Here is a 21,582-nt window from a genome sequence, read left to right as displayed (position 1 = left end):
CAGTCGTGTATTTTTAAATGTACATGTGTGTTTTGGGTGTTCTTCAAAAACGTGTGTTGTTCAAAGTGCAGTTAACAATGGGCACTGATTGGCATTAGAAATTTTAGATTTTGTATCCCTTTAATTGAAGAGTGGCCAGTGATGAGGGTCACAGGATTTATGTGATTCTGTGGCAGCATCGCATACAATAAAATTATGGTTTTACCATTTTGCCTTTTAATTTGCTGCCTACTTTGCAGATTTCACAAAAACATGTTTTAGCTCAAAAGGACGACAATAGTAGTGCAACAAAATGTGCTACGCAGTTTGCTAATTTTGCCTTACGGTTTCAATTACCCTGCTGCAAAATGTGGTACGCTGCATAATCCTAGTAGCAGTGACAATGGTGAAACGAGCAGCGTGCTTTGGAGGCTGTCATTATGATGATGAAATCAATATTTCACAGGGAACTGAGAGATATAACGCACATTTTGCGGTTTTATGCCACTGTATTTTGTGCAAATTAAACAAACAACTATGGAAAATATATGTACATATGTAAACAAAGTTCTTTGTTTTTTCCTTATATCGACTTTTTACACACAGCTCACAAACCGCTGAATATAGTCCACCAAATGTTGCAGGCAAAGGGCGCTAAACTCCATGCTTGGTGATTTTTTCCCGTCCAATGTGAAGTTGTAGGTGGAGACAGAAAAAAATCGACCATAAAAGTTAACAAGTGCATTTGTATTTCAAATTCCTGCGGGAACGGAAGAAAACATCTACAGGAAACGACGACGAAATATAATGAAAGTACCTTGGACCAAAGTACAGCGGAACTGTATTGATTTGCAAAACGTATGAAAACAAGCTAGCCTGAATCCGTAAGGGTCCCTGCACCCCTCGAGCAAATGTTTCTTCACGTAAAATGATGCAGTGGATAAGGCCAATGGGTCAGTTGGTGACTTTCCTGGAAAGTCTTACCATGCAGGAGTCCACTGCGCACCTAAGCCTGAAACTCAGATAAGACGCTGCTAAAATCAACGAGCAGCTCACACCGTTCCTGCAGTGTTGCTGGACCCTACTAATGGCCACAACTGAGGCTCCGCCTCCCTGGTCCAAGCCATCCCTCTGGGCTTTCCGATGTTTCTATTAACAAGCTCTCTGCCTGGAAACTGGGGCACTGATGGGAAAGGCTAAGGAAAAATGAGTAACATCTCCATACTGTGTGGGACACCAAGAAATATTCAGAGAACTACAATTCCACAGAAAATAGGCGCTAATTGGACCGGTCCTAGTCTGCGTCCACTGCACAGGTACCAGTGCGGTATGATTCAGTTAATGTTAATTAAACTCGGCATCCTCAAACACTGAAACATCTGCTGATCGGCGGGAAGTGGCAGCGCTCATGCACATTACACAAATGTGATAGTCTGGGATCCGTCAGAGGGATCACAGGTGGTGACAGGGCAGAAACCAGGACAGTGCGGCCTTGGCGGCCCAATGCTGCCCTAATAACATAAATCCGCGTGGGTGGTGGGGGCACATAGGCAGACCTCTCCCGAGATTAAAATAAAATATACAGGGATGTGGAATTCCTATCTCCCGACGCCCGGGACATCTTGTTTGGGGTCAAGGGCAACAAGTTTTTATGTTTACTTTGTCCTTGGGACAAGTAGGCCCAACCCCCTGCAGCACAAACCCTTTGGCTGCCTGTTTACAGAGAGTTGAACTCTCTGCAGTTGAGGTAATGTGTTTCCAAAAGATAATGCTGTTCGAACTTGTATTTATGGTTCATTATTTGAAAGCCTTCATTATTAGGGTGCGTGCTGTAAAGAAATGTTTTAAGGTCTCACTTCACTACTGACGTTGGTTCGAGTACAAAAAAAAAAAAAACGTGTACACACATGTTTGAAAAGTTTAGACTAAGAGGCTAAGTATAATGCTCCCAGAATGCTCTCTGATTATATGCAAATGAAGTGTCATTTAGTAAAATGTGTTGATGCATGCTAGTATTTCCCAAAAATATTTCTAATGGAAAATCAGTGTAACCATTTTCAACACGATTATGGGAAGCATGAAAATAAACAAACACTGACAAAGCCAACTGATCTGACATACTTTTATACGTCTTTTAGTTTCATCAATGCGTGTCTTGTTTTGACATGGCTTTTGTAACACTTTATTGTTGTGGGAGCTACCAGGCCCTCAACATTGTAACAAACATTGGCAAAACCCCCCCAAAAAGTTTTTGAACTCTTAAAGCACACGTTGCCACCAGCGGCATAACAAAGGCCCCGCAGCCGCCCTCCAGGGGGCCCCGTCAGCACAGCACCTGCCCTGAGTGAGTGTGGAGAGGGGGCTCCTCCATGTTCTTTGCAAAGGGGCACCCTCCAGTTTCGTTACGTCACTGATTGCCACTGTAGTTCCTGACACTGAACAAAACTACTTTGTGTGGCAATATGCTCCTTGTGGAAGAGCAGAATGCGATCACTCACAGTAAAGCCAGCCGAAAGAGAGAGAAATAGAAGTTTAATAAAAACAAAATGTCTTTGTTAACACCAGACCTAATTAGGGACCAAGACCCACATGTAGGTAGCTTTTTGCATGTCGCAAACAGCGACTTTCGCTGTTTGCGACGTGCAAAAAGCACATTGCGATGCACAAACCCAGTTTTGCGATTCAGTAACCTGGTTACCGAATCACAAAACGGGTTTGCGACTCGCAATTAGTAAGGGGTGTTCCCTTCCTAATTGCAACTCGCAGTGCAATGTAGGATTGTTTTGTGACCGCGAACGCGGGCGCAAACCAATCGCAGTTTGCACCCATTTCAAATGGGTGCTAACACTTTCGCAAAAGGGAAGGGATCCCCATGGGACCCCTTCCCCATTGTGAATGTCACTGTAAAAAAAAATTCAGAGCAGGCAGTGGTCCTGCGGACCACTGCCTGCTCTGAAAAAATGAAACGAAAACATTTCATTTTTCGTTTTTGTTTTGCATCTCGTTTTCCTTTAAGGAAAACTGGCTGCATTACAAAAAAAAAAAAAAAAACTGCTTTATTGAAAAGCAGTCACAGACATGGTGGTCTGCTGTCTCCAGCAGGCCACCATTCGTGAGGGGGTCGCAAATTGCGACCCACCTCATGATTATTCATGATGTGGGCATTTGCGAAGCCCTTGCGAATCACAGATGGTGTCAAGGACACCATCCTACATTCGGATTTGCGACTTGCAATTTGCAGGTCACAAATCTGAACCTACCTACTTGTGGCCCCAAATTCTTAAACAAAGTCACAAAAGTGCACCCATGGTATATGTCGTACCCCTATAAAATATTTGTGAACTGTATTTTACCGTGGGTAAATACGATGTGTAGATTTGCTCATGTGAAAATCTATTGAGAATTTGCAAGTTCATTTTCCCTCCAGCCACTTTCTTCCCAACCCTGGAAGAAGTTCTAATTCTGCCATTGTCAGGAGTAAATGTCCAACCTTTCTTATTATGGGAAAATATTAGAGAGAAGCTGGTAAAAATCTTTAAAACATGCAGGTTAGTAGGTTTGCAGACTCAAAGGCATTCCAGCCCTGGAACTATTGCTTACTGCTTCCTCCAGCCCCAGTATGCAGATCTGCAGAAAGGTGGCAAAATAAGGAAATTGCTACAGTAGGGATTGAAACTCCAAGTATTCAAGCCCTACTATGGTAGTAGCCCTGGCATAATCAGAGAGGCTATTAATTGCTGCCATAATTTGTCGCCACACTACATGGCACCAAAGGGACAAGTAGATCTTTTTACAGGACAAGTAGATTTGAGAAGCAACCTGTCCCCTGGACAAGTAGATATTTTAATAAATTCCACACCCCTGATATACTTCACCCCCTCTCCCCCCGGGGGAGGGGGGCGTTATTGTTGTTGGGAGGGGGTCGGGGGTATTTGCTAGCCATCCTAAATTCCGCAAGGAAGGGGGGGCGATTTGTACTGCACACACAACACAAGCGCAGATAAAAGCTGCTCGTCTTCTCTGCCCCCACCAGGCCTTGCACAATTACCATCTGTTAAAAACAGTTTAAAACCAGCATGTGAAGCAGGTGAGCTGTGCTCGTGATCCCGACCCCATCTTCCTCCTTAGACACCCACTTCACCAAAGGACAGGAGGGGGTATTTTTATGCACCCACACCTTGACCACAGGATGAAGGAGCTTTTGGGCTCCCCTTCCACTTTACTGAATTGCAGAGGCCAGACGTGACCTTTACCCTGAATAATAACAACAACCACCAACAACCACCACAGCAACTAACCACAACAACCACACCATCATCATGTGCCATACACAGTTTTCTTATCAATAATTTTATTGCAAATGTTGCAGTAATAATATCAAAGATTCCATAGAGAATGTCATAAATGATATATGTGGAGTAATTAGCTATGCGTGGCAAAGGCGCAAGTTAGAGTTACCTTAGGGCGCGAGTTATAGGTATACAACGGGGTTGGCCACAGGGCCTGTGTCAGGGGATCTGTGATTGGGTGAATGAGTGTCTGAGTGGGTCTGAAAGTGGGTGTGAGAGTCTTTGTGGGTCTGAGTGGTTGCCTGAGTTGTCTGACTGGGTGTGTGAATGGATGCATGAGTCTCGGAGTGCATTTATAAGTGAATGAATTAATGTACGAATTACTGCAAAAAAAAAAAAAAATCAGCAAATCCTCAAATATCCTTGAATATTCGAGGATATCGCACATGGTGAAGAAAAATCATTTAAATCCATAATTTGACCATAAAACACCCCTAGATCACACCCTAGGGTCAGGGTACCTCCATCCTGACCCCCTTATACCACTTAGTTCTATTTTCAGCCTTGGAGACCCTCTCACATAACATAAAATGGCGGGCACAACTTTCGAGTTACGATGGCCAGCCAATCACATTGCTTCTATTTGATCGCGCATTCCTGAAAATTCATGAATATTCGCAATTTATTTGTGCCCAGAGAAATATACATTTTTGTTTTCCTTAATTTCTCATAAACTACTGAACGGATTTACATCAAATAACCAACAACACAATCTGCGTACGGAAGGCTAGGTTTCTGTCAAATTTGGTGTAATTTCATCCAGTGGTTTGGGCTGTAGTCATCTTCAAAGACCCTATGGAAATTAACATGGAAAATAAAACTTTTTTGAACCCCGCCACCCCCAATTTCTTTTTTCCTCAGCTCATGCTGCACGGATCACCCCAAAACTTTCCATACACAAGAATCCCAGGGGCTTTTTTTTTTTTTACATTTTGTGAAAATTCGTCAAAGGGTGCCAAAGATATAGGCAAGTCAAAAAACGCTTTTTGTATGGAAACCTATTCCTAACTATATCTACATACTGGCAGCCACCAGTAGGTAATTAATAAATATATATAAAAATTGAAGCATTTCATTCTAAAGCAAGACCTCAAGAGTGTGGGTCGAAGAGCGGAGGTGAACAGAAGTGACTAAAGTGAGCTCACCAATTCAAGGTTAGCCCCTCGCAAGGCCTGGATTCACGCGGCTCCATACTAGCCTTATGACCACATCAACCCAGTGCTAACAGATCTTCGCTGGCTCTGACCTGCTAAGCACAACCACTTATCAGAGAAGCTCAAAATAGCGGGTGGTGCTGCTGCTCGACAAACACAATGGTGTTGAGGCTCGAGTTATGAAACAAAACAAAAAAAACAAGCCGACTTCTCTGGAGCCCACCCTGGGTCCCAAGACCCAGCCCCGCTGCTCAGTATGTTTCATACACATTAACAAGCTGCAACTTTACTGTGAAACACTATGCGCTTTCCTGGGCAGAAGCACATGTCTGCAAACTGATGCTGTTAAACACGGGTTGTCTTGCTCTAATAAAAAAAAAAAACAATTGTACAGGCCTGTCATATAGAAAACCATGATGAAAAGAAATAAAAATGCATGAAAGGTCTCCGTGTGAGTCTTACAATAACCACACAGCAGAAAGGACAGAGAACATAAGCAGTGGGTGTCGCAAAATCAGCATAAGATATCACTTTAATACCAGGCCCTGTGCAAACCTACAGGCGCGAGATTCAGCTGTGGAAACCAGCCCCTCCGAGGGCCTACAAGAACCACCTTAACCCTGTCGGCCACAAGAGTGAGCTTCACCCCTCCTGGCTCGCACCTGCAGGAACGTATCCCTCACCCCTAGGGGTCGCCAAGAGATCATACTAACCCATGCAGCACATCCGGCTCACCAGGTGTGCGTTCAGATGGCCCTCCCGGCCGTAGAGGAGCCACACGGGCCCCGCCGTCTCTCCAAGAGCTGCTTGTGGGGTGACACTGTCCCCTGCGTGCACCGCCATGGCCCCTTGCTCCCGAGGTCTCCAGCGGGGCCCCTGCTCATGCGGACCCAGCCTGCGCCTGACAGGGCAGCTCCGCCCACTTCCTATCAGGAAGTTCTTCTCTTAGTGTCGTTCAAGGACCTGTCATACGGCACGAGGGTAGCGGTGCTGCTGTGGTGCACCCTGCACCCCCCTCGTGGTCCTCAGAGCGCGTAACTCTGGAGTGTGACGAGCATGTGGTATCAGCGGACAGACTGCAGAGCTCTGGTGACCGGACGGAGTGACTGTCACCGCAGAGCTCAGAGGAGAGACAGGCATGGAGTGACTGTCACCGCAGAGCTCAGAGGAGAGACAGGCATGGAGTGACTGTCACCGCAGAGCTCAGAGGAGAGACAGGCATGGAGTGACTGTCACCGCAGAGCTCAGAGGAGAGACAGGCATGGAGTGAGTGGCACCGCAGTGTTCTGGTGAGACATTCATGTTGGGAGACAGGTCTCCGGTGGCCTGGCACAGCTTCGAAAGACGTCGCAGGTTCAGTACATTGACGTGGTAGACAGGTCTGGGTGTTGCTCAAAGAACTCTCAAATGTTGGCAGTAAAGCTCTGATGAGGAAGAAACTCCTGGTCTCGGGAGGTGAACGAAAGGTAGGCTGCCTAGGGCGCAGCTGCTGTAAAGTCCTTCACGGTAGACATCGGTGATGCACAGAAATTCCAAGGCTCGATACAACGCTGGTGGAAAGTGTGAAAGGACCGAGTGACTCAGTCCCGGTCAGTGGCGAGCTGTCAACCCCGACTATAATTTATAGGGAGTCCTAACTACTTCGGTAACAACATCTGCAAAGCACGCCATGTCCCTGCAGACGCCATGTGTCTTCTGAGGCAGGTAGAAAGATAGCTGTGCCATGCGTAAAGGAAGTCCTCGTTTGCTAGTCTCCTACACTTCCCCTGCACCACTCTCCGGTGCCGGTTCTTCCAGTACTGTAATTAAGAGCACACGCACTCCTCTCCGCCGGGAAGCCAGGTATGCAGGAACTTGCAAAGAAGCAGAGCCCAGGGCGCAATGTGAACTAGCAGCTCTCCGCAGGCCTATCAGGGCAAGCCTGTGCGCACCCAGGCCCTCCCCTCCTGCCCTACAGAGACGAGTCACACAGGATCCGCCGCTCACCTGACTGCCCCGCACCCCCACCGGGGCAAGACGCGCTCCCCATCACTGGGCTCCGGGCGATCGCTGCGAGCCACAGAGCCAGGTGCCAAGAAGGCAGTGTGGGCGCCAAAGTCGGGCAAAAAGGGTCTGTAAAGAACAAGTTAAAAAAGAGCGCAGAACGGGAGAAGACGAACAAACACAAATCTCAATGCATGTTTCATGATCCGGCCACGTCCTGCACCTTGAAGCGTGGGGCCTCCACCCTGCCCCTAAGAGGTCAGGTCACTGCACAGTGGTACAGACGTCGCTGTTAGCACACGGGAGCTGTCAAACAATATACATAGCATCAGGGACGTACACAGTGTGTGCAACAACCGAGTGTGACAAGCGCAAGTGCGCACACGACAGACGGACAGTGGATATCTCACCACTGGTCCGGGGCACAGTGCACTGCGACCTACTGAGACGGGCACAGTGTACAACGAGGCACACAATGTACATCAGCCGACTGCCACGGACGCACAGACTGCACCATAACAGAGACAGCACCTCACTCTTGGGACAGCCACCCTGGTGACAGACGCACAGGGAGTAACAATCTCTCTCGGAGCCCGGTTACACCCTCGGCTGGGGCCCGTCAGAAGAGCGCAGAGGGTTGTACCCCGCCGTACCCCCTTTCACTGCCACTGGCGGGAGAACATGTGCTGGTGAAGCCCCGACTACAATGGTCTCAGGGCGGAATCCAAGGCCCACAGTGGCATTCTGGACACCTTCCTCCCCCCGCCGGGGGTGTTCACGACACCTCAACAAGGCTCTCCGGGGGGGCCCGTCACAACCCCACTCGACACCCCAATCCTAGGATTGCGTACGGGAAGCAGTCACTGAGGGGTTCAGGAAGATAAACACTCGCCCCCCAGCCAAGTGGTCGTGAGAAACAGAGGCTGGAGGATACAAACTGCACAGGGCTGGGCGTGAAAGTCCACGCGAGGAGACCCCGAAGGAGCTTTGAGGAGCAGCGAGAGGCAGACCAAGCTCACGGCAAGCCCCGGCTCCACCGGATGCAGGCTCCGCGGCGCTCGTCAATAAATGTCCGGCTAGTGCCAGCCTCTCTCGTATTGGGACACTGGTCGTGCCAGCCTCCCACCCTTCGCCTCCCCCTTTTCTCGCTCACAAAACAAGTCTCACGTGTCCAGAGCTGATGCACTCTGTGGGAGTTTCTCTGCCAGTCTTCTGTGTGCCCTGTGGCAACCTCCCCCGTGCCCTGCAGGCTGCCAGGCTTCTCTCTGTCCTGCAGTGGTGCATTCAGTGCCAGTCTCCTCCGTGTCCCACGGTTATGCCATCAGCACCAGGCCTTTCTGGGCGGCAGCGCCCCCCTGTGTGCCGGTCTTCTACAATGCCGCCTTCACGCGGTCTGTATACCCGTAGAGATGCTCTTTCTGCCAGTTTCCAGTGTTGTGCAGTGATCTCCTCAGTGGCAGTCTCCTTTGTGCCCTGCAATGATGCCCTCACAGCCTGTCTCTGGTGTTCTGCAGTGACGCCCTCTGCTTCTCTACCGTGTCATGCTGTGAGGACCCTGGTGCAGCTGTACCACACAGACCCAGTCTCTTCTCATGGACAGATCTTTGTAGACGCTCTCTTACTATGTCCTGATCCTACCCCCCCTCCCCCCAGCCATGTGTGCGCAGCCTGTTCCACCCCCACCTCCAGAGAGCCACCTTGCCCTGCTTATAAGCAGTCTCATCAGAGCTTAGCCCTGAATAATCTTCAAGACTTTCCGAAGGCCTGGCCCACTTACGGCTGGTCCCTGCGGACTCCTCCTCTTCCACTTGTCAGGGGTTCACCGCTGTCACTCAAGAGTCAAAGCCCCTCCTTGCGCACCTTAAATAATCCAATTTAAAGGCAACTCTGAACACGACAAGCTGAATGAACGCGAAGCAGTTCTAGGGGCGTGTTAAAGTGAGGCGGGGGCGTGCTTTAACTTAAAGGAAATGGGTGGGGGGAGGTGGTCTGTGAAAGGGGCGTCGCCAAAAACACAACTAGTAATCCTTTCCAAGAGGCGTGGCCTTTGTAATTAGCGCGCAACTAAAAACATTTAAGGTAAAATCCTTCCTTTGCACTGAAAGCCAACAGACCAGTATGTGGGTACGTCTTAATCCCCATTATCACGTCCAGACTTATAACTATCACTGGAGAGATCCGCCTATAACAAACCCTACCTGTTGCCTTTGACAATACTTACTGACATATAACTGAGTAACAACACTGATTTTGTTGTGAAAAATTAGAACTGATCATTTTAATTCTGAAAACATGAGACTGTAAACTAATCATTACTGGGGTCTGTGCAGGTTGTGATCTCTGGAGTGCCTCAGACACTCTGGTTTCTCCCTTTCACACCACATTGCCCTGTTGTCCTCCACTCTGGTAGACAAGAGTGCTCCAATTCTTTCAGCATCTATCTGAAATCCTCCATCGACATTCCTCCCGTCATCTATTTTAGGTCGAGCATAGAAGCACGCAAGCGCTGCTTTTCCAGCGTGTAGTTATCTATTTGGGATTTTAACCATGCCAACCTCATGCCCATCACTATTGCTCGTTCATGGGCTTTGCCCTTCAAAAATCCTTTGTTATCATTGGTAAATGCTTTACGTGTGTCCCTCCTTCAGGCAGTTTGATTATGCCTTGGACATCAACCCTGTTACATAGGTAACTGCACTTTTGCAGATACGTTGGACTGGCAGCACACTTTTTTCCTTTTGTGTCTCCACTTCACGCTCTTGGCGTGGCGCTTTGAATCAGATCACTTATGTGAAACTGTATTACTTTTCATTTTCAATTTATGTGGCAAGAAAAGTCCAATTAGGAGTTTACAACGCTAATATCTCTAACTCAGGCAAATGTGAGACCCACTGCATTATAATGCTTGTTTCTCAGCACTGTCTCTTCACCAGTGCGGCTTACCAAGAACGCACTGGCCTATGGGGTGTACTAATTTTAGGGCCCCATGACAACAGATCAAAATAATATTGATTTTATCTTGAAAGAAAATTACAATCAAGCTTTCTTACATTGTTTCCAAAACATAGAACAAAATGATTCAGTTCGAAGAAAAAAAAACTTTACATTGAAGATTCTAAAGAGAAAATATTGTATTAATGTAATGAACCCATTAACAACAAAGTACATAAACAATAGACATCAGTTTCCCACAGCTCACAGTTTATAAAGAATAAAAATGGTGCAAACTGTAGGTGTAATGTTTACTTTTGTACAATAAACATGTTTTATTAAAATTGTTGGTTGGTAAATTAAAAACGTATTAGGAGATAATTGAGAGGGGGTGACTGCCTAGGGATCTCCACAGGGTTTAACTTGGCACTGCTCTTCACACTCTCCTTCAAGTTCTTTTTTTCCTGTACATCACCACCCCCCCTGCACACCTGTAATCTCTGCATTTTCTTTTCCTTTGGCGCTGGCAACAACTGAAGAGCTCTGTACCTCCTTGCACCTCTTAGGGACTTTTAGGGCCAATGGGAAAAAAAAATACTAGTGTGGACCTCTATTTGAAACAACTCTACATTTATCACATATTTTCGACTAATCCAAGCTCTCCTGATTCCAAACAATTTTGAAATATATGTTAAACATTCAGAAACGAGTATCCAAAAACAGCCAAATGATCACGCTTACATGGTGTCCATCAGGGATACGGTAATAAAGGAAAACCTGAACAAGTATTGCCAAGGAAGATTTCTTTTTGCACTTGTGCATAGATTTGTTTGTCTCGCAGACATATTTTGCTTGTAGAAAATACAATACAAATGTGACTTGAGGGATATTTTAAGGGCTAGTACCTAATAGACATGCGGCATGTACACATTGAAAATTGTACCTTTAGTTGCTGGACATTCACACAAATAAATCTACTTTACAGATCACAATCCTGTACAACACAATCCAAGTCCTGCTCTCCGGATTTCTCCACTGGTATAGGTGAAATCCGATCATTTCCTTTGTAATTCTCTTCCACTGCCCTGTCTCTCTCCATCCTTTTCTTTCAATACTGCTGTGGCAGGACAGTGGTCCCGGTCTCTGAATAAGAGAAATGGGAGGAGCCATAGAGGAGGTAAGGTAGGACGAGTAAGGGTTGAGCCAGAGCTAGAGTGGGTAAGGTATAGAGAGATCTACGGTGTGGTGGGGGTGACAGGGGGTCGGGTAGAGAAGTAGTGTTCACGAACAATGGCTGAGAGACAAGCTGGAAAGTGAGAGCCAGGAAGAGGAGGGGATTCGAAGGGAGATGAGGGAACCAGCGGCAAGGCGGAGAGAACGGAGGAGATGAGGAAGGTGCGTAGATCGGGATAGGGGGGTAAAGGGAGGCGAGGGAGAAGAAGGAAGAGAAGGCTGACATATGTGAGGCAGACTGAGGCTGAGATAGGAGCAGGCTGTCACGGGGAAGGGGCAGTAGATTGGTGACACAGAGAGAAGGGAATGGATGTAGTGATTGGTGAGGTATACCAGACAGAGCATTAGAGAAAGGTGAGTTAGAGAGGGAGAGCGAGGCAAGTAACAGTGGCAGGTAAAAGTATGTCAGTGGTCGGAAGACAGAAGGGAAGCAGGAGCTAAAGTGGGGTGAGCACGACAGGGAGAGAGGCTTGACGGAGTAAGTCGGAGCAAGACGGTGTGACTTACAGAAACGGGCTGATATAAATGTAGAGGGTGCTAAGGTTAGGGATGGATGAAGAGAGACGAGCAGAGGAAGTCTTAGAGAGATTAAGCGAGAGGAGAAAAATACTTTTTTTTGCAACCTTCATATTATCAGGGCCCCCTTGGAAGGAGGGGTCAATGGGCAATTGTCCACACTGTCCATGTCTTGAAATGTCTCGGTGCAAGCTCAGTCTTTTTATTCGGAGACCCGGCGGACCCCGCCCACTTAAAGCCCTGATGGAGGGCATGAGGGGAATCCGTGGCAGTAAACATTCATAGCGACTAGCGCCCTGCGAAAGGCAGATATAATGACCAGTAGGTCAAGGGGGCGGGAGAAGTGCAGAAATCAGTGACCTCCCTCCACAGAGGATAGTGAGGGGGGGTGATCTGCACAGGTTGAGGAGGGGTAAAAGTCAGTAACATGGAGGGCGGGGTTATCATCAGTGACTGAAGAGGAAGAATAGAAGGACTGAGGAGTAGGGGCGGCACTGAGAAAGTGGGGGTCAGTGATCGACAGAGAGGCGATCCGATAAGCGGCCCTTAAAGAGAAAGACCACCGTATTCTGGCGAAAGGGACGGGGTCGGAAAGGTACGATGCGGCGCTCGGACAGGACTCAGTCAGAGGTTCAGTTGGAGGTGACGTCAGTGTCTCCTGCAGGTAGGCGGCGTATCAGTAAGTTGCAGAAAGCACATTCGTGATCAGCAGAGGCAGTGGGGGCACCAGCACCCTCAGTGTGCCCTGCCTCTGCACAGTTTCTCTTGCCTCTGCCGAAAGCAGTGTACCCAGAGCAGTGACAAAGCAGAACACAGCAGCGTGTGCCTTGTGCAGCTGTGGATGGGCGATGGTCAGCCTCCAATTCAGTGTGCTTGAAGCCCCATTGCCATCCTAACATGATCGGGTTTCAAGCAAGTACCGCTGAGAGACCACGGGGATACTCCCAGGGACCTTCCTCGCGACCACATGGGCGCCTGGCAGAGGCTCAGTTTCTCTGCACGCACAGGCGGTGCCCAGAGACTCCCCATCTTGGCACCACAGGTAGATCAAACCACCATACCTGAGGCAGGCTGAAGTCGACCCGGGCTCTCGCCGGGTCACGAGGCACGTGTGCCAGGACTGTGACAAGAAATAACTCTTTTCTGTAGCACCGGAAGCACACCTCTACTCCACAGCAGCCGAGGACCACTGTATCTTTCCAAGCCCAGGAACTGCCCTGCATGGCCTGGCACGACATGGGCCCCTCTACTAGCCCTGGATTTAAAACACATCAATAAACCGAGCTTTAGGTGGGGCACACCGCAGCACGGTGTAAACAGTTTTCATCTACGGCAGTGCAACGACCAATTCAGCGCTGTAGTCAGCCCATGCTTACTGCCAAAAAAATAAAGATTTGGGGTGTGTGAAATGCCACTGCCCTCATGCCTGCCACTCGCCATTATTTACTTGTCACCTTGCCGCGTCGTTTGCACGTCACCTGCTGCTTTAAACGGGCAGGGCCTGTCCTTTAAGGTGTACCTGAACGTCTTTAATTTGGAAGGGCGAGTACCTGCACTTCATTTCAAATGAGAATACTGGTACTTCTCAGGAGCAGACAGATACTCTAAATACTGAGTACCTTCACTTCTGTGCGTCACCCTCGCACAATTTCACGCCCCCCCCTCCCCCCCACTTTCTGTCACCGCCTCACCCATGTAGGCCCTGCGCGTGAGTCACAGCCCAGTGGTCCCAACACACCACTCATGATGCAACTCTGACCGCTCTAACTCATACAAGACAACGTCATCCCCGCTTGTTACTCGTGGCCTACAAATCACCTCTCGCTACTCATGGCCCAGTAGTCCCCAGGCTTATGACCACCTCGGAGGTCACGGTAAGAAAATATTACTTCTAAAATGTGTCTTTCAGTGCTGTAAACTGAAATACTTTCACATGTTTAAAGAAACACAATTTTTAAACTGCAACTTTAAAAACATATTTTTTACGTGACAAATGTGTATGTTCATGCCAAGCACCTGGAGGACCAGGTCATTCACCAGCAGCGGTCTGGTACACGCCCCTCGCAACCCGGTCTCTCCTGCACGCGGCCCTCGACCCTCTTACGTTCCCGCGCACGTGCCACTCACGCGCACGCCTTACACGCCCCTCACCCAGTCGTTCGTGCCCATCACTCTGCGCCAGTCCTGCGCGTGCATTATCTCTGCCCTGTCGTCTTTGCATGCCACTCTGGCTCAGCCCCCCTGCCCGACGCCCGCGTGCTGCTGGCAGTGGTGTAACAAGGGTACCGGACGCCCTACTGCAGTGAAGGAAAGGAACCCTAGGGGCTGAAATGCAGTAATGATATGGCCCCGTCACTGCTCTGGGCCCAGGCGCTGTCGGTGGCTAGCCCCGTGGCTATTTACAGCTCACTGCCCCCGAGGCCGCACCCCCTTCTAACTGCCCGGACCCAGGCAGATAAGAGCGAGCACCCCCATTTCGCCCCCAGCGCCATGACAACCGGCACACAAATAGAAGGTTATTTTGGGGGACTCCGATAAGGCGTTCATTGCACACGCCTCTGGCGCTACGGACAGGAAACGTGCGGTAAATGAATAGATGATGATTTCTCAGGGGCGGGCTGTCCTGTCCCACCAGGTTTGTGTGGCAGGGTCTGCCCCTCGCGCCCTCCGCGGCACACATTAGGAACACGGAGGCAGGCGCGCCAGCACAGCTCACCATCAGGGGCCCATACCGGGTTAACGACAAATTGCAAAACTTCCGGCTGCCGGGGGCACTCGAGCGTCCCTGGGCATCCACTGGGTGTGCCAGCTGTCAAAAATGAACTGGGATCTAGGGTCTAGGTGTAGCATTAAACGTGATATCTCAAAACAATAACGGTTAATGACATGCTGTCAATGGTTGTCGATCCAAGGCGACCCAGTCTAGCCCAGAGACCACAGTCCGCAGTAGTAGGGCGGGAATGTAAATTTCAGGGTTCCTCTGGGTCTCTGCCGGGTGCTAAATGGACGAAGAGTCATGCTGGAATTTGACAGAAGCCCTTCCCCCATGTGGTCGCATTTATTTTATTTTATTTTATATTTTTGCGTCCAGCTGGGATGCAAGCTCTCTCACTGGGCCTGTTTCTGGGGGAGTTTGTATGTGGTGAGTTTCCAGATCAGTTCAGATCCTTAGGTCAGTTTCAACTTTCAACAGTTACAGCCTGGCTTCAGTTCGCATTCTGAGTCTACGGCTCTTAGAAAGACAGCGGTACAGCTCAGGCCCCGGTAACATAATTGTGGACTTGTGCACGTCTTCTGTGCAAAGGTCTGGCAAGGCAGAGAGGACGGGCCTGATCTAAACAACAGCCAAGGCACAAAACAAAAAACGGGCAATTCTTCCCTGCCCACAAACAGCCACAATTTCGGGGCAATAACTCGTGAGCGACGACAGAGCCTGTCGTGTCTACAGGAGAGGAATGCGACCTGCAGAACACCATCACCTTGAAAACACTTCAGTATAATGTTCTCTATGGGCACCAGTAACATTGCACACCATCACCTAATCCACATTCACTAACGTAACACAACGCACCGCAAGCTTCTAGTGAAAATAAGGCGACAGTTATGAGAACTGAACAGATTTTTACTGCAGAGCCACACACACACACACACAAGTCCAATCTCCTAGAGTGGCATAGGTACAAATATTGATGTCCCCACAGCTGTAATCACCCACCTTACTAGTTAAAGCTCTACTCTCGAGCGTAAAACAGAAATATGGAGCATCCCCAGGGAAACCCCCAGACAGTCGATTGCACTGGGAACAAACCTCAGGCAGGTCGAAAAATTAACAGGGCTGAGTGGCACTGATTCTGTCTCTATCGCAGTCAACATTTAAACTAAGAATAGTCGGGGGAACTCCTCCCGTTGTATTTTCACTCAATTTGTAGTATTGGTCATACTGCTTAAACGCAATAAAAATGAAGCATTAAAGAAATCTTTATTCCCTGTCAGTAAATCAATGGCCACGAGTCCCTTTGGTCCACTTAAGGCACTGTTTTCTTCTTCGGAGTGTTTTTGCTTGGCCAGGCGTGGCTATCAGTTGTTTGACGCACCAGCTGCGGTGTTCGTCTATCCATACAGATTGGGGCTCACGGGGATCCCCGTGGGCAGCCGCTGCTTTAAACTTATCCTCGCCTCTGTTAAGGAAGCTGCTATGTGTCTTCCAGTAACCGGTTCTAAATTCCGCCTCTCTGACCCAGTCCGGGTGAATTCGGCCTTCACGGCAAGCCCAGGGAAGGCGCTGGGATGAGGGGTCTGCGGTCCCAGACCAGGTGACTGGGTTTCTTCCTTCGACGTGGGTGGCGCTTCCTAAACTCTAGAACGCTAAAGTTCTTTGGGCGTGTTTTAATCTTCCATTTCTTGTTTTCCGTTTATACTCCAAAGAGGGATTTTTTTTGATCGACTCGGCACAATACTGACGAGGACTGCAGAATACTGGTCATATGGCACCCCTACCTAGAATGTGTCCATGCTCAGTTCCCTGTGCAGAGGTCAATGGACCTTGTTCCGCCCTCCACATATAACTCCATTCACAGGGCACGATGCACAACCAAGGCCCACAAAAAGAGGACCACGGACGGGTTGAAGTTTGGTTAGTTGACTTCCATTTTACAGTTCTTTGTCCTGCACTGGCCTCTGCTGGCCGAAACCTAGTACTGTCGCACCGCGAATTAGAGGACATTGGGACTGCTGGCACTCAATGAGAGGGCAGGGAGACCGTTATCTGACGGGGGGAAGCGACGGAGGGGGTCGAGAGTTAGAGGCCGCGCAGAGAGGCGTGGGTTATAGAGCTAGACGGTCAGAATGAAGCGAAGAGGAGGGGCAACATATTGGGTAGGGCGAAATGACCATCAGAAGTGCTTGGGAGGCACGGTAAGGGGCAGACTGGTGGTGTGCATGGAGTAAGGGAAGGGGGGCAGGAGGAGAAGACCCGGCAGAGTGACCAGCGGAGGGGAAGCTGAACAACAGGACGGGACAAGTGAGCCAGGAAACGAGGGACAGAAATCAGGAGGGGGCACAGGAAATAAGAAGGGAGGCAGAGTCCGCACAAAGAAACGACGCCCGACAAAGAAGCAGCACAAAGGTCCATCAGAATCTCACAGGCCGAACACTATCTGACAAGCAACACAGTCAAACAATGGGCGCTATCAGGCGCCCAGAGGAGAAGGCGACAACCGGTGTCATCAACCAAACACCATCAAACACTGGGAATTGCCAGACACGGACAATATGGGCACTTTCAGACACCCAGAGACCGGACACTGTTAAAGTCTGCACAGTAAGGAACTTTGGAGCCAATCAAGCACACACATGCCACCATTCACCTGGAGAAACACCACTATCAGAATCCCGAAGACCAAATGCTATCACACATCAAAGTTTCAAAAACTGGACACTACTGGGCACACCGTCTAGGAACTATAAGCCACCCAGAGACCTGACACTAAGGGACAAAATCTGACATCCAGAATTTGTACAGTGTAGGACACCAAGACATAACATTATTAGAGACTGGGTAGGTAGTAAGACACTGTAAACTCTACCAGGCACACAGAGGCCACCTATACTTGGAGAAATACTGTTATTAGAATGGGCCCTCTCTATAGGTTCACCCCAAACTATTTTTTTTGCCTTCACCACTCCTGTTTTCTGAATTGGGTTTTTATTGGCTTTTAGGACTCTGTGTACTTTACCACTGGCAACTAATGTACAAGTGTTCTCTCCTTTAAACACCATCAAATTGGCTTACACACAATCAGCACATTTAAGTTACTTGTAAGTCCCTAGTAAAGTGGGTACTACATGTACCCAGGGGCTGTAAATTAAATGCTACTAGTGGACTTACAGCACTTACTGTGCTGCTACTTAAGTAGCCCTTTATAACATGTTTCAGGCCTGCCATTGCCGCATGTGTGCAATTTTAATCTACCAATTCAAACTGATAAAATAAACCCTTTGCCTGGCCAAAACCTTCCTTTTTAAAACATATTGGTCACCGCTAAGGTAGGCCTAAACATGCCATAGGGAAGGGTGCAGTATATGTACACATTAGACATTTACTTTTAAGTTACATGTCCTGTAGCAAAAAAAACCTCAAATCCGTTTATCACTACTGCAAGGCCTACCTCTCCCATAGGATAACATTGGGTTACCGTATTACATTTAATAAGTGTTAACTTTTGATTGGGAGCAGGCAGGTAGGAATGTTATATTTACACTTAAATGAATTGTAATTTAAAATTCTCTTTAATGTAAGTCACAATTGTTAAAATGTCACTTACAGAATGTTGTCATTTTCATGCCCTAAACTTTACAAGGTGTGTTGCATAAATACTTTACATACTGCTTCCAAGTTAAGCCAGATTGTATTTGCGCCAAGCAGCACAGGTTGATTTACTGACTTTTGTTGTTCACCGTAACAAAGATTGTGGTTGCTACTTGACAATGGCTTTTACCACACCTCCTCAATCAAAAAAACATTTTTTTCCAACTGTCATATCTCAAAGACCACACTTTATAATACAGCAAAAAAATATCACTACGAGCTCTCGCAGACCAACCACTATGAGACACTCAGGTGCCAGCATCACTACCCAACATCTAGAGATTGTCTTCAATTCCAGACATCAAGAGGAAGAGTCAGCACATATTCAAATACACAACAGACCATATCGGATTGGAGCGAAATGTGTCACAATGTGGACCAACATCCCCATTACTAAATGAACTGCCCCAACACTCCCGCTATTCAGGAAGAAGCTGAAAACCCACAGTTTCGAGGTGAGTTATATGGACCCTTCTAGATCATGTGATGTCCTTGAACTGCAACACTGGGCCACCTTTCCTTACATTCTAAGCTGCTTTGCTTTCCATCTAGGTTTGTGTTATAAAAATACCTGTCCAAGGATAGACACCATGAGACCAGAAGCTACCACCAGATCTCTGCAGATCACATACCAACAGTGAACTAAAAGACCAACAGAAAGGCGCGGCTCAGCACAGTGTGAGTGTCTAGCTTAAACAAACTTGTAGAACATGTCTACTTGTTTTTAGAATCCAGCATTCTCGAGCATGCGCTAGCACATGCGTCTCCCTTGCAGGACACTGCTGTGAAAAAAAAGGGCTTGGAGCCCATTTGTTGTTTACGATTTGTTGGCTTGGTGGCACTCTGCTTTACAGCCTTGTAATTAGTCACTGCAGCCCTGGAATCTTTTCTATTCCTCTCTGTCCAGCAGGGACCAAGCACTGATTGACTCAACTTAATCGGTGCCCGTCCAATGCTCCCGGCATGATTAAGGTACTATTTTGTTCTTTTTAACTTCTAATGCCCTACAAACAGAAGGCGTGTGACTGGCAAAAACGTGTCAAGCAGGACAAACTAAATTGCAAAATTGTATTTTCAATAGTTAACTAGCTTTTATTTTGCCAAGTCTTCTTTTTTCACTTCGCACTCAGGTTTTGTTTTTGCCCGTGGGCACTGTTCTCAAAATATAAGGATTATCTTTTTCAAAATATTGCAAAACAACATTGTTTCTTTCTTATGTGTAATTTTCAAAATTAGGTTTAAACACATATTTGTGCAGTGTACCCCAATGCACCCTACTCTAATCCAATCTGCCCCACTCCAATACAAACCACTCACTCCAATCCAATCTTCAAGGTGGCCCACTCCAATCTGCCTCACTCCACTTCAAAACAATCTGCCCCACTCCTATCCAAAACAATCTGCCCCATTCCTATCCAAAACGATCTGCCCCACTCCTAGCCAATCCACCTAACCCTAATCTAATCCACCTACTCCTCATCCCAATTCACTCCACTACACCCTATTCCAATCCACCCCACTCCAATGTGCCCCACTCCAATCCAAAACAATCTGCCCAATCCAGTCCAAAACAATCCGCCCCACTCCAATTCAAAACAATCCACCCCACTCAAATCTGCCCCTCTATCCTAATTCACCCCACCCCGTCCGCTACAATCCACTCCACACCAATCTAATTCACCAATGCAACCCAGTCCAATGTACCCCACTCTAATCCATATCACCGCAATCTGATCTAATCCACCACAGTCCACCCGACTCCAGTCCAAACCACCCCACACCAAATCCAACCCACCCCACTCCAATTCAATTCAATTCAACCCACCCCAATTCAATCTAACCTCATCCACCTATTCAAATCCATTCCACCCTACTCCAATCTGCCTCAATCCACCCCACTCAAGTCCAACTTAATCCTCCAATTCCAGTTCAATCCACCCCACTCCAAACACCTTAATTACCCACACACAATCCAGCCCACTCACATCAATCCAATTCACTCCACTTCAGTTCAATCCACCATAATCTAACCCACTCAAATCCAATCCACCCCATCCAGTCCACCGAATCTAATCCACCACACTTCCCTCCAATCCACCCCACTACCTCAATCCACTCCAATCCACATTATCTGCCACTGAAATCTACTCCCCTCTACTCAACTCAGACTCTCTACTCCCCGTACTCCACTCTACCTCACTGTACTCCAATAAATGCATTTTATGACTCGCCACTCCCTCACTTCACTGTGTGATACTCCACGCCAGTAACTTTTAGCCATGCTGAACAGCAGCCACACTGGTGTACAACATATTCAAACACATTGCAAAGCCAATAGCTCTTGTACAGGCGAAAGTTATTGGCTTTGCCAATGCTTGTTTCATTTTTATTTGGTTTGTCAATAGCGCGATCTCGACGGGTGTTCATACATACTGAAAGCACATCATATTGTAGCCATTTGAGGAAATAATAGGTGAAAAAAACGCAAGAAGTATCGTTCTGATACTGCAGACTATTCCTCGCAGAGCAGTAAACCAGCGAAAGACGGGGAATTCCTGTGCTTCTGCGGGAGGCGGGGCCGTGACTCGGCACAGCCTGCGCCCCTCGGGGTCACAGCATGAGTCATGCTCCCGCCAACCCTCCGACAGCTTCCGAGTTACACCCCAGCTCCCTCCACAGCAGCCAACACCGAGTCAGGCAAAAGCCCCTAGCAGAGCTTCAGTGCACCGCGGAAATGTAGACGAGTGGACCTGATCTACGGGAAAACAAAGGAACGCGACAGCGTCTGCTAAACCCCGACGTAGTCATTTACGGAGCGACCCTCATAAAAAGCACTGCCACTGGGGAAAAACCCACGTCTGCGCAAAACTGCAGCCCTTCTACTCGGCGGAGCAGCATGAAGCTCACTGAAGCAATGCACGCCGCGCAGCAATCTGATTAATACTGGCAGGGTTTGACAGACACGGCACATGTATATCACCGCCATAATCCCCACGCCCCAGTTTTCAGCGATGGCACTGGAATCTGAGCAGCAGGACAGACTAAATTATGTTGCAAGAAAAGGCAAAAT

The 21,582-nt window shown here is 48.1% G+C and overlaps 1 protein-coding gene across 3 annotated transcripts in view; it reads right to left on the bottom strand.

Annotated features, from left to right (window-relative positions):
• The window catches only part of MACF1 (microtubule actin crosslinking factor 1), a 1,225,213-nt gene that overhangs the window by 1,034,790 nt on the left and 168,841 nt on the right, over positions 1–21,582 (bottom strand). Inside the window, exon 1 of one of the 3 annotated variants that reach the window (XM_069223413.1) lies at positions 6,196–6,391. The exons of the other annotated variants lie outside the window; for them this stretch is intronic. Within the exon in view, the coding sequence (XP_069079514.1) occupies positions 6,196–6,325 (130 nt within the window). The 5' untranslated portion in view covers positions 6,326–6,391. Of the gene's footprint in view, positions 1–6,195; positions 6,392–21,582 lie in introns of those variants that run through there. 3 annotated transcript variants of the gene reach the window in all.

This window comes from Pleurodeles waltl, chromosome 3_1, assembly GCF_031143425.1.
Source record: "Pleurodeles waltl isolate 20211129_DDA chromosome 3_1, aPleWal1.hap1.20221129, whole genome shotgun sequence".
Classification (NCBI taxonomy): Eukaryota; Metazoa; Chordata; class Amphibia; order Caudata; family Salamandridae; genus Pleurodeles; species Pleurodeles waltl.
Note: the sequence above shows the minus strand (reverse complement) of the source record. Positions and strands in the feature narration are given on the sequence as shown.